The following is a 14,334-nucleotide window of genomic DNA, read 5'->3' on the forward strand; positions in this document are numbered from 1 at the left end:
TGAAACACAAATATTAATAATTATTTTTACTTTTCTCCTAAAGAAACAAAATAGGCATTTGCCCTAGAATCCGATGTCTGGTCATAACACACAACTACTTATCAGTCGTCTTCATTTTTCTCCTTTATAGATATTTAATTGCACACATTGTCTTTCCCATAATACAGTACTGATGGTTACCGGTGTTTTAAAAGAAAGGAATAAACATATCTACCGCATTTTTCGTTCAGTCTGTATCATCTAGGGCTAGGCCATGTGCAGTTAGAAAGTTCTAGAATCTACACACATAACGCACGATGTGTCTATTAACAGTATCTCTCTCTTTCTACCTCCGTATCATTCACGTCTAAGACACTTCACTATCCTTTCGTTAATAATTTCGATCTAATAAATGTCTAAATACCGCAAATTATTGAAAACCTGTGCTTCTCAGCATATCTCCCCACGAGTTTATTATTCTAAGTAACTTCCCACGGGTCAATTTAATAAAATATTTGAAGTAAAAATGGAATCTATAAAATATTTTAAATCCAACAAAATTAAATAAATTTCAGTACCCTCACTACTTAATAAACAACTTGCGCATACTGATGTTTACAAGATTGAGCCAAGGTTGTGTGAGAAAAATATTCAAAAATTTAAAAAATCAAAATGACAGAAGAACACAGTGAAGATAATTATGGTTAATGAAATTTTACACAGTTCAAGTTTAAAGAGTTAACGCCCAACACCGATTAAAAAAATCTAGGCCGACTAGAAATGCCGAACTTAAGAAGGTAATTCGTGCTTTTTACTTATGACGTATCGGTGATCCCAAATAAAACTCCTTGGCACTCATTTCTATAGACTGGGTGGCCTCAGGGCCACATTGCAGCCAGAAAGATTGCATCAATTAAAAAAAAAAAAAAAAGAATCCACCAAACCCTTCAGAAAATACTTACATTCAATGTATTAGGCCTAATCTGCTTCTGGGACAGGCACATTGTAATCACTGCGTTAAGTAACGCTCTCCTGAGCTATATTATTATCAAATTCTATCTACCTATTCGTAATTTTATTCTGAAACCCGTCATTGTCATATTGTAATTTTTTGGGTATAAACTTTTTCCTATAGGAAACCATAACATCTGACAAAGACACTGATATTCCTTTTGATATAAATAAGTAATTCTTTACAATTGCGTTACCACATTTACATACAAATGTGTTTATGTATGTGCTGCCTTTTCCTTCCACCTCGACGAAGCGATTCAGCCTGACAGCAAGCACCTCTCTGCCGGTTCTTACTTTCACAGCAGCTTTCCACCCTTAATTTGATGTGAAATTAGTGTCGACACTTAATTTTTCTTTTGTTTGCGGTGCATATGACCCGACCAAAAGCCAAGTATGTACGTAAATACATTTGTACCTTAATATAGTAATGCAATTATAAATAATTAACTTCTTACCACTATATTTAAAGAAAAGAAATTAATAATGAAATATTACGTAAAACAGGTTAAAAATGATAACATTTGTTCTTCTGAAACATATTTTATATAGGCTAGCCTAGTCAGATAAAAAGTCAGCTGGAAATACATGAGGAAATTAAACAATCTGAACATAATAAACTATCTAAACAGTATTTTTTTCAATGTAAATTTAAAAATAAAAGATTTATGTTACTATTTGGATATTTAAATTAACAGCAATACCGGTATTTAATTAAACACTTGCCCCAAATTTTTCAAATCACACTCCCCTTAAAATCCTAATATTGTGGGGGAAAAATAGGCTCCTAAATTTTGCCAAAAAACATGCTTACTATATTAAATGTCTCACATTTAATTCATCTTATTTTGCTTAAGTACTTCCCCTATAAAAATACAGGACACTAACATTTTTGTAATTATCTTCCTCGCTGGCCAGTATTTGAAAGTATTCGTAACAAATTCGGAATTCCACAAAAAAAAATCGTAAATCTTCTGAAAATGCACAAAATTCATTTATCACTTTCTAAATCTAACGTATAACTCTGTAAAGTTAAGCACTGTAGCTTATATCACCTCTCATAATATAAACTATCTTATTCCAAAGCAACATTTTCCACCTAATGTCACACAAACCCCATGTCAGACACCACTTGCTCATATGCAGTTTTACTTCAATATAAATACTGTAAATAGACCAAAAAATATTGTTTTAATGATGCACAATTAAAACGTTCAGATCACTACGATAAACCTCCTGTTCTCCAATTAGGCCTAGTGATTTGATAAAATCTACACCACTTTGTTTTTAAAGTGATAGAAGTTTGCAATGCATAAATGTCATGAAGGCGAAGTCAGGCCCGAAGTCATTTGATACAACCCCTGCTAGGCGCCCCTAAAAAAGGGTTATAGTGTTCATTTAAAATCGTATCAATTGAATCAATCAGCAATAGTTATTCATGGTTATGCCTGATTAGTAAAAATTTGCAAGTAACAAGAAGAGAAGGCTTCAAAATATTACTTCTTACAACATACGATTTGTATTCATTTACACTTCCCACCAGAACAGATGTTCCATGGATTAGTAGGTCTTTCATGAAGTGGCAACGTCGAACGTTACGCATGATCACGTGAAATCACAATAACAGCGTTGTCAGAACAGAGACTGACAGATAAGCATAATAAAACGAAAATCAATTACTAATATACTAAACACTTAATGGAGAGTTATTAATTCGATTTTTGTCGTATTCCCGTAAGAAACTGTTCCACCACAAAAACAAAAAAAAGAAGTGCGCAGTATTGCACCACAGAACACTCGGGAATACTGGAACATAAGTAACGGCATAAAATACACTCCAAAATTACAAACATGTGAAGAATAAAACTTTGCAACTCACACTCGTCGTAATGTTGCTTTCTGCTACTGTAGATCTCTTGTGTATATTGTGGCTTGACAGGGCACCATCTGAACTCGATTCACCGGTTACACCATTCACAATATCACTACCTTCCGATGCTTCGAAAATATGTGTCTTTCCCTTAGACGGTGTCACATGAAGAGTTCTTGTTGTATGTCCATTTGTATGAGGAACTATTGTTGTAACAAGTATCATAAACAGTAACAAAAACAACACTTCGAACCTTCCAGCAACAGCCATGTTGCTTGACTAGCTGAACTGGCAGCAGACCACAGATTATACGGTGCTGGCAGTGGCAATGATCAGCAACTTCGCTCCGTATACATTGCACATGCGCACAAAACATATGACTTCCACGGGTACATAATCTGTGCTCAAAAGCATTCTTGTATACGTACAATGAAGACAATGAATCAATATTAATTTTGTTTAGCTATTTCCAGAATCGCTGTCAGAATATTCCTTTACAGATCGTAACAAAAAATATCACTACAAAGTTTGTTGGTTAGGAGAATCATCTGCAGAGAACCTTCTATTTCTAGACTTGATATTCCTCGATTTCATTCATGTGTCAAATCTCCCCTTAGTCTTAAAAATTATTGTTGTCATTCATATCATATCCTTCAATTTACTAATTTAATTTTTTGCCTTCCATTTCTACGATTCTGATTTTGTCCAGTTAATCGTTCATCTTTTTATCATATACCCTACACAATTTTTATATTTCCAACATTATTGTCAGCATCTACTGTACATCTACAGACTTAACAATGAATTGAGAAATACAATTCTTACAAAACTTACAGAAACCTCCCACATGCACCACACTTTGCAGACAGAGCATCCACAAAATATGAGTACATTGTATTTGTTTACAGTCTCAAGTTAAATTTCAGTTAGTTTAGAATTGTACTCTGTAGTCTGGTAAATTAACAGGAGACATGTCCTTGTTGTTAGTCGGTTTTCTTTAAATAATACAAAAAATGATGTAAACAACGAAAAGAAGTCTATTTACAACCCATGTATTCCTCACTTCAGTGAGAGATACAAAATTAATATTAATACATGGGAAGTGAAAGGACTTCTTTTTGGCGCTAGGGGAACTTCATTTAAGTTAACCAAAACCATTCTCCTTTCTCTTAAATTTTCTAATGAGGACATTAACAAAATTTGTCTAATGGTATTGAGAGATTCATTATCCATTTTACACAATCACTTGTATAATAGTACGTAATTTTTTTTTCACTTCATTTCATTACTTTTCAATGTATTTTCATCTCATGTTTCTCCGAACTCAAACTGTACTTTATTTTTAAATTTATCATTGTTCGGTATTCTCTCCGCAATCATATTGTATTTTTCATTTAACCTTTGCTTTGTATTCTGGATCCTAGTGGTCAGCCGTAGATTTCGGCCAGATGTCCCAAATTGTGGAATTTGTAGACTGTTCCTTTGCTTCATTTTTTCTAGAGAATTTCTATGACAAGTTTTTTTCTTTATTCTTCTTTTTTTCTTCTTTTTTTTTTTTTAATTTCAAAGTAACAAAGAATCCATGCTCCCTGGACCAAATACCGGTAATAGAAAACCGAAAGTGCTTCTAAAGTATTTGGTCTAAGGCAATTTATTTCATTGTCATGAAAATAAAACATTTCTTGAATTTTTGCTCTGGACCAAAGAAAAAATTGACAGAATTATCTGTATCTCTTAGAGACTTAGAGAAAATCCGACATACGTACATTCATTCAAAGTATTCTGCCCAATTGCAAACCCAGCATTCTCCAATCTTCCCTATTTTTCGCCTTCCTCTTACAGTCGTTGTATAATGATCCACGTATCTTAATGTTGTCTTTTATCTGATATATTCTTCTGCCCCGAACTTTTCTTCCGTTCATCATTCTTTCCAATGCATCCTTCAGTAGGCAGTTTCTTCTTTGCAAGTGTTCCAGCCAATTTCTTTTTCTCTTCCTGATCAGTATCAGCATTATTCCTTCTTCACCCACTCTTTCTAGCACGGCTTCATTTCTTACTTTGTCCATTTCGCATGCTCTATTTTTCTCCATATTCACATTTCTAACGTTTCCAGTAGTTTTTCTTTTCTTATCTAAGCTACATTGCAATGCCCATGTTTCTGTCCCATACACTGCCACACTCCACACAAAGCACTTCACTAGTCTCTTCCTTAGTTATTTTTCCAAATTTCTAGTAAAAGCTCCATTTACAATAATTGCTATTCTCCTTTTGACTTCCTCACAACAGTTCATGTTTATTGCTTACCGTGCGTTTTTTTAAGCGCTTCAGGCCTTTGCTGCAGCAAAATGAGAGTAAAAAACGCAATTAGGTCAGCTGACTGCAAAATGGCGGACAATTAATATTGGATTCTATTACTGCAGTAATAAATTTAACCTTAAAAGAACCGAACATGTTAAATAGTTTCGACTTCCATGATAATGACATGGAATTATTATTACTAGACGATTTTAACAGTAACGTTGCAAAAGCCCAAAACACGCATTCCGCCATGATATATCGTGCAGCAAACCGTGCGTTTTTTTAAGCGCTTCAATAAAGCGCTTCATGCCTTTGCTGCAGCAAAATGAGGGTCGAAAAAAACGTAAGTAGGTCAAATGACTGCAAAATGGTGGACAATTTATATTGGCTTCTATTTCTGCCGTAATAAATTTAACCCTAAAAGAACCAAACATGTTAAATAATTTCGACTTCGATGATAATGACATGGAATTATTATTACTAGACGATTTTGACAATAATAAACGTTGCAAAAGACCAAAACACACATTCCGCCATGATGGATCGTGCAGCAAACCCGTAAAGCGAAGTTTTGATTTGCTGCACGCTTGCTACAGAGCTGCAGCGACGGTGAAGCAAATGTAATGAAAGAATGGTCTTGCTGCAGCGCTTTACGTCTTGCTTAAAAAAAAAACGCACGGAAACTCGTAAAGGGGTGTTTTGATTTGCTGCACGGTTGCTGCAGCGACGGTGAAGCAAATGTAATAAAAGAACGGTCTTGCTGCAGCGCTTTACGTGTTGCTTTAAAAAGAACGCACAGTTACCGTGCGTTTTTTTAAAGCCCGTCAGTAAAGCGATTCATGCCTTTGCTGCAGCAAAATGAGGGTCGAAAGAAAACCCAAGTAGGTCAAATGACTGCAAAATGGTGGACAATTAATATTGGCTTCTATTTCTGCCGTAATAAATTTAACCCTAAAAGAACCAAACATGTTAAATAATTTCGACTTCCATGATAATGACATGGAATTATTATTACTAGACGATTTTGACAATAATAAACGTTGCAAAAGACCAAAACACACATTCCGCCATGATGGATCGTGCAGCAAACTCGTAAAGCGAAGTTTTGATTTGCTGCACGCTTGCTACAGAGCTGCAGCGACGGTGAAGCAAATGTAATAAAAGAACGGTCTTGATGCAGCGCTTTACGTCTTGCTTAAAAAAAACGCACGGAAACTCGTAAAGGGGTGTTTTGATTTGCTGCACGGTTGCAGCAAATGTAATGAAAGAACGGTCTTGCTGCAGCGCTTTACGTCTTGCTTAAAAAAAAGCACGGAAACTCGTAAAGGGGTGTTTTGATTTGCTGCACGGTTGCTGCAAATGTAATGAAAGAACGGTCTTGCTGCAGCGCTTTACGTCTTGCTTAAAAAAAAAAAGCACGGAAACTCGTAAAGGGGTGTTTTGATTTGCTGCACGGTGGCAGCAAATGTAATGAAAGAACGGTCTTGCTGCAGCGCTTTACGTCTTGCTTAAAAAAAAGCACGGAAACTCGTAAAGGGGTGTTTTGATTTGCTGCACGGTTGCAGCAAATGTAATGAAAGAACGGTCTTGCTGCAGCGCTTTACGTCTTGCTTAAAAAAAAGCACGGAAACTCGTAAAGGGGTGTTTTGATTTGCTGCACGGTTGCTGCAAATGTAATGAAAGAATGGTCTTGCTGCAGCGCTTTACGTCTTGCTTAAAAAAAAAAAGCACGGAAACTCGTAAAGGGGTGTTTTGATTTGCTGCACGGTGGCAGCAAATGTAATGAAAGAACGGTCTTGCTGCAGCGCTTTACGTCTTGCTTAAAAAAAACGCACGGAAACTCGTAAAGGGGTGTTTTGATTTGCTGCACGGTTGCAGCAAGTGTAATGAAAGAACGGTCTTGATGCAGCGCTTTACGTCTTGCTTAAAAAAAACGCACGGAAACTCGTAAAGGGGTGTTTTGATTTGCTGCACGGTTGCAGCAAATGTAATGAAAGAACGGTCTTGATGCAGCGCTTTACGTCTTGCTTAAAAAAAACGCACGGAAACTCGTAAAGGGGTGTTTTGATTTGCTGCACGGTTGCAGCAAATGTAATGAAAGAACGGTCTTGCTGCAGCGCTTTACGTCTTGCTTAAAAAAACGCACGGAAACTCGTAAAGGGGTGTTTTGATTTGCTGCACGGTTGCAGCAAATGTAATGAAAGAACGGTCTTGCTGCAGCGCTTTACGTCTTGCTTAAAAAAAACGCACGGAAACTCGTAAAGGGGTGTTTTGATTTGCTGCACGGTTGCAGCAAATGTAATGAAAGAACGGTCTTGCTGCAGCGCTTTACGTCTTGCTTAAAAAAAAAAACGCACGGAAACTCGTAAAGGGGTGTTTTGATTTGCTGCAGGGTTGCAGCAAATGTAATGAAAGAACGGTCTTGATGCAGCGCTTTACGTCTTGCTTAAAAAAAAACGCACGGAAACTCGTAAAGGGGTGTTTTGATTTGCTGCACGGTTGCAGCAAATATAATGAAAGAACGGTCTTGATGCAGAGCATTACGTCTTGCTTAAAAAAAACGCCGGAAACTCGTAAAGGGGTGTTTTGATTTGCTGCACGGTTGCAGCAAATGTAATGAAAGAACGGTCTTGCTGCAGCGCTTTACGTCTTGCTAAAAAAAAAAAAAAACGCACGGAAACTCGTAAAGGGGTGTTTTGATTTGCTGCACGGTTGCAGCAAATGTAATGAAAGAACGGTCTTGCTGCAGCGCTTTACGTCTTGCTTAAAAAAAAACGCACCGAAACTCGTAAAGGGGTGTTTTGATTTGCTGCACGGTTGCAGCAAATGTAATGAAAGAACGGTCTTGCTGCAGCGCTTTACGTCTTGCTTAAAAAAAAAAACGCACCGAAACTCGTAAAGGGGTGTTTTGATTTGCTGCACGGTTGCAGCAAATGTAATGAAAGTACGGTCTTGCTGCAGCGCTTTACGTCTTGCTTAAAAAAAACGCACGGAAACTCGTAAAGGGGTATTTTGATTTGCTGCACGGTTGCAGCAAATGTAATGAAAGAACGGTCTTGCTGCAGCGCTTTACGTGTTGCTTTAAAAAGAACGCACAGTTATAGTACATCCCAAGAATATGAAGCTCTTCGCATGTTCTACCGCCTCATTTCGATTTCGCACGTTCACCTTCTTTACTTTTCTTCTGATAACCAGGTCTTTGTCTTGTTTGCATTTTATCTTCATCCTATACTCCTCACAGCTGTCATTTAGCTCCAGTAGGATATCCATTAGTATCGTCTCCTCTTCTGCTAACAACGCCATGCCATCAGTAAATCTTATATACAGACCCAGAAATAAATTTTAGACCATCTGACTTTTCCCAAGTTCCAGTTACAACACACTGCGCATGCTCAGTTTTTTTTTTTTTTGGGGGGGGGGGGTCTGTACTTTATTCAATCCTCTGTACTTTAACCTAGCCGTCCACTAGAACCATGAACGGCCGAGTATTTGTTAGGCCGTATGCGGTTGTCTACCGGACGACGGGGCAGAAGGGCCGTCCATTGGAGCCGAAGCTTTGGCTGTCAGTTACCATTTGTACAGTAGTATGTCCTAGTGCTACATGCTAATAATAATAATAATAATAATAATAATAATAATAATAATAATAATAATAATAATAATAATATATTATATATTATATATAATATAATATAATATAATAATATATTATTATTATTATTATTATTATTATTATTATTATTATTATTATTAAAATGGATGTGAAGGACATGTTACTATTATTGGATAATGCCTCCCTTATAAGGAGAAGGAGGCGAAACGACGAAAATATTGAGTACATCCGATACTTTGGGAAAGGTGTCGCCTGGGTGAGTTTTATAATCTACACAATAAACTTCAAGAGGATAGTGGCAAGTTTTTCGATTACTATCGGGTGAGTGTTGATACATTTCAAAATATTTTAAATGTCATTCGTCCATCAATCTCAAAATGATCAAATTTCAGAGAAGTTGTATCACCTGAGGAACGTTTCGTTTGGTAGTGACCGTAAGGTAAGGTAGTACTTGCATAATAACTTGTTAAGCTTTAAAATTTTTACTTGTTTAATGAAAAAGAATAAAAAGACAAAGGTACTTAATGATACGTAGGCAGAGCCTATCATCACATGGTCGACTCATGTTCAGGAAAGCTTAAAAAATAACGCTGTACGGAGTCCATGTGTTGTTCCGACAGAGGATTGTCACCACGTGTTGCACTGTTCCTCCGACTGAGACCGGAAAATCCCATCTCAATGGGATCGAACCATCAGTCGGCCGTCTTCGGCTGCAATCGGCTGAATAGGGCGGGTGTAATGGAAGCGCTCCAATGCCTTCTCTTGTTGTTGGATCATTCGGACGTGTTCGACTGTAGACGGACGAGTTGTTAGTCGGTCGAGTTCGGTTCCAGTGGACGGCCGGCCTCCATGTTCTGAAAATAGTGTTTCATTAAACTCGATGTAGATTTTGAACAGAGTAGATGATAAAGAGCATAAGAATTGCACTTAAACAGTTAGCAATTTCCTTAACTGTGTTCACAAACCCGTTATCTTTTGAGAGTCCAGAGCTGCGAATGAAGCAAAAGCCAAAATGCATGAACCTAAGATAAACCAGGTGAAGTAGATTCAAGAGCAAATTAAAACTCTTCACACCAAAAACAAGAGAATAGGTGTTCGATGATGCCATCTTATTGAGGATTGTTTGGAAATGAAAAGCGGACTTTCTGCGAAGAAGGATATAGCCATTCAACTGATTGCAAGTCCTCCACTCACATATCATGGCATTAAGCTCATTAACTCAAAATTTTAGATAGTAATCTTTTTGCAGTATTTTAGAGCCTGCGAGTGAATAAAAAATTTGGAAGCGTGTATTTAAAAAAAGTCATTTGTATCAGGTTAATCAAGAAGGAGTACTGTGCCAATATTCTGGATGGCTGTGGATCACGACTGTCTGGCTGCCCACTTACATCGGCTTTTCATCTTGACATCAACGGAATGTGTTTTTGGCATGACTGGACGAAAACATCACATCTTCATTGTGTAAATAGGATTAATGTGTGCTGCATCGGAAAGCAGGAAGGCGAATGGCAAATTATTACGTGCCTGAATATGAAATAAGTAAATAAATAAATACATAATAAATAACTTCTCTCTCAAATCTCTTTAATTTCTAATTAAGCTGCTTTTGTATTCATGGAAGAAAACTCTTTCAGTGAAGAGAAGTGATCAAAATTGACTTCTTAAATCTGCAACGCCTCAGCATAGACCGAGTTCAAACAACAATTCAATACTAATTATGGGGATTAATAATAACTGACCGTAACTTATTCACGCTTGTTGTTTTGATGGGAAGATGGGTAGGAGAATTCATTTGTACTTTTTAAGAGAAAAGTTTAACGAGTTGATAAATTCGTTGCATATGATTCAGTTAAAATGGTTCTCCGCATTATGCAGCATTAGTCCAATTATTAAGATTTTTTGGACAACCGGATCACAAATAAATGAATTGGTCATGAAAAACATACTGTTTGGTCTGCAGAACCTCCGGATATTAATGTACATTATTTTTATTTGCGGGAACGTATCAAATTCGTTATTTACTCCAACTGAAAACTTCAAAATTCTCCAGCAATGTGTTGAATAAAGTTGCTTAACGAAATCCACATTCAGATGCATGTTCTGAACGGATAAGAAAGTCCATAATGAAGCCTTGTAGGATCTGTGAACAGGCATAGCGAGCTCATTTTGAGCTCTTGAACTTCCAAAATTGTTTTTAGGTATTTAATTCATTTTGAAGACTGAATAATGTTGAAATAGAATTTCGGGATGTGGGCACGACGACTGCACAGCAACCTTTCAAGATCTACTGTGCTAACCCTCAAGCTAGGCGTATTTCCAAACCAGTGGCGTAGGCAGCGGGTAGGCCAGCATTAAGGTAAGAAGTCTTCAAGAGCCAATTTAACTGTGTTGGGTTGGGCCTAAAAAATTGTCTGGCAGCGATAAAAAGAAGGAAGCTGTGGAGGCTACTGAATTGTTACATCAGCTAGAAAAATTTGACAACTTATTCTATTTGATATGTTTATACGGTATTCTTGCTCCTGCACATTCATTATCGGAAGCACCTCAATCTCCAAAAATGGATATTAGTAATGTTCGTCCTTCAGTAAGGTAACGAAATAAAACTTTTCAAAGCTCTGAAACGAAGAAAAATTCGACAATCATGTCAAGCACAAGGCTTTGTAATCTAGCAATTCTATCCATTGAGAAGGAGAAAAGTTGGGATTTGTTGAAGGACCCATCATCAGTGATCGACAGATTCGTTGCTAGGAAATCTCGACGGCTCCAGTTCACCTTATGAAGTGTTTGTTTAGGTATGTTTTGCATGATTGTTAATCATAATTTTGCATGTTATTAAATAAGACTTCTGAGAATGAGTTTCAAGGGAGTTGACGGCAGCGGCATTGTCAGGAAATAGTTCAGGCACTTTCTAAACCCTGCATATCTGGTCCACCCAAAATAATTAGTCTGGCTACACCACTGTTTCAAACCTGACTACACTAAGGTTCGCTGCGTACCCAGCTTTCGAGCAGGCAACCCCACTTGTCCCTAGGCCAGCCCCTCCGTGCATCGCCAGCCGGCGTTCGGAAAATGCTATGAAATGATAAAGAAATGGAGAAATGACGGAATGATGTAGATACCTCATATGGGGAAACGCGATAACTCCGAGAAAACCCCCAACTGCAACCTTGTCCTCCACAAGTGTCACTGTTGTTTAGTCAACTGTCCGAAGACAGGTCTGAACCTCAAGTCATACCAAGAAGGCATCACTTATGAGGCAACCAGGCCAGGAGATAATGGGGTAGAGTGGCCAGTTCCTTCCCCCCCATTGCCGACTAGCTACATATTACACTAGTCAGACTTCAGATGCATACAAACATTTGTTGTTCCTCTGACACATATCGTCAAGTGAGATATACTGCCAGATAATAGATGTAACGTTTAAAAGATGACAACCATGAATGGCCTTACATTTTCGAAGAATTACGATAATACTGATGATCAGACAGCGGATTTTCGGTCCCTACACAGCGATAAGACGTCACGTCCCTTGACGTACGAAGGGAGCGTAACTATGAGTTCAATGACCTCCCTGCAACTGACGTACACCCTAGATCATACATACCCAGATTGCTCGGCCTTATAGGCTTTGACGGTAACAACTTTTGTCAGGTTTGCTATGCTGCCATTTAGTATTACATAAGAAGTCACGTCATAATTCCCATTTGAATTGCATTAGCGACTGCACTGCCATCTCGTGTTCGTTTATGGCGGACGGGTGGCGATCCTGACGGTTGTTCTCTTCAAAGTGCTACCGATTTTAACATAGGGATGATCAATCTGTTATATCTGTGATCTGGGCGTACACCTAGCGTGTATTACTTGTGTAACAAACTTGTAATAAGAATCGTTGCTCTTCAGCGAAATTAACCTGAAAACCAAGTTATGCCGAATTAGTCGAAGTCGTACTGAAGAAAATTATTTAATATGTGTGTATTAATGACTTCTCTTACAATAAAATACGTACTTCACAAACCCATCCAACATCGATGTTAAGGTGCATAAGACTTTGCACAGAGCATTTCCTCATTACTACGAGGGAGAGTCAAAAAGTAACCTTAATAATTGTTTTATTAATTGAATATATACAATAAGACTACAAACACTTCATCACTTTTCAACATAGTCCCCACTACGTATAATGAAAGTGTTCCTGTTATACAGATATTACATACTGTATAATTATGTGTAGTACTACTATCTACTATGAGAGTCTGATTTGTTATTTATATATTAAGGTTACTTTTTGACTCTCCCTCTTATAATTAATACTAATTACAGTAATTTTCGCTAATTACACAAGGAAAGGTTAAATACTCAGACCTTAAGGTCATCTGATTTACAATTCCTTTATTTTTCTTGTAACCTTACCGATTACATAACAGAAGATAGCATTCTTTGCATTACATAGGATAATCATTTTATTTACACGCCTACGTGCAAACAATTAACATTGTATACTCACTTTATGCATACAGACGAACGAATTTAATATCCTTAATTCTTGACGTGTGTGCTCGGGGTATGTGTGTGTGCGTGCGTGTGTGCATACTCATACATTACAACATACATTAAGCTTATGTACATTACATACATAGGCCTACACATTTTTACATAGGCCTACGTTTGCCTACCCTATGTACGGTACAAAGTAGGATAATATTAGCCCATTGCAAAATGACGGATATGTAAAGATGAGACCTGAATGTGGTTATAAACAATGAAGGATTCTGAAATTTTGTAGGTATAGTAAAAATAAATTCAGTTACTAGAGGAAATTACTTCCTTTTGTGAACACAAACGAATGTATTAGAACCCAAGGTAAGTTCAACTAAAAATTCTATCTAGCTTGACATAGGTTTCTGAAATTCTTAAGAGTGGTAAACGTACCTTACATATTTATAAATGTATAAGTTTCGAAAATTTATGCATGAACATTATGGCAATATAAACATAATAAATTATCCTGAAATTTTGTAATTCGTGGGAAACGAAGTACCTACACGGACGAATTTCCTTAGTTTCATGTCATAACTAGAGGGACGGATGTTGATGACCTAAAAATCTACTTAAAATGATAATTAAAATGCCCTTAAACTAATGGAAAAATGACATAAAATTAAAAGAAAATGACATTTAAATATTATTCAAAGTACTCGCACCACAACTTCTTAAAAATTAGTCACCTTGTTTCAATGACTGCCCTGCAAATCTCGGACAGAGGAGGCAACTTCCTGGAATTTGGCTAAGATAAAGGAAAAGAATATGCAACAAAATGAAGGTTTTTAAGGGAAAACTATAGATTTTAATGAGGGTTTACAATGTGTTTCAATCAGGGGTGGTCCATCTCAGTGCCTTCATTCTCCGTCTCCTCCTCCTTCCGCGCTTCACTTTTGTTACCAGATCTTCCAGATCAGGGAGTGTGAATGACAAAACAAATTGTGGGCGCAGCGTGCATTCTTGCAATCTTTGTGTTAAAAATACTCTCTACTACAGTAGACATCCCTTCCGAACCATGTTGGAG

The 14,334-nt window shown here is 37.1% G+C and overlaps 1 protein-coding gene and 1 long non-coding RNA gene across 3 annotated transcripts in view; both read right to left on the minus strand.

Moving 5' to 3' along the window:
• LOC138696558 (sortilin-related receptor-like) overlaps positions 1-3,171 on the minus strand; it is a 104,085-nt gene extending 100,914 nt beyond the window's left edge. For both annotated transcript variants that reach the window (XM_069821660.1, XM_069821659.1), the window contains exon 1: positions 2,870-3,171. In XM_069821660.1, the coding sequence (XP_069677761.1) occupies positions 2,870-3,130 (261 nt within the window). In that variant the 5' untranslated portion in view covers positions 3,131-3,171. The remainder of the gene's footprint in view (positions 1-2,869) is intronic.
• Positions 3,172-9,252: 6,081 nt separating this feature from the next.
• The window catches only part of LOC138697143 (uncharacterized), a 98,431-nt gene continuing 93,349 nt past the window's right edge, over positions 9,253-14,334 (minus strand). Inside the window, exon 3 of the long non-coding RNA XR_011331538.1 lies at positions 9,253-9,625. This is a non-coding gene — a long non-coding RNA (uncharacterized lncRNA). The remainder of the gene's footprint in view (positions 9,626-14,334) is intronic.

This window comes from Periplaneta americana, chromosome 3 (genome assembly GCF_040183065.1).
Source record: "Periplaneta americana isolate PAMFEO1 chromosome 3, P.americana_PAMFEO1_priV1, whole genome shotgun sequence".
Classification (NCBI taxonomy): Eukaryota; Metazoa; Arthropoda; class Insecta; order Blattodea; family Blattidae; genus Periplaneta; species Periplaneta americana.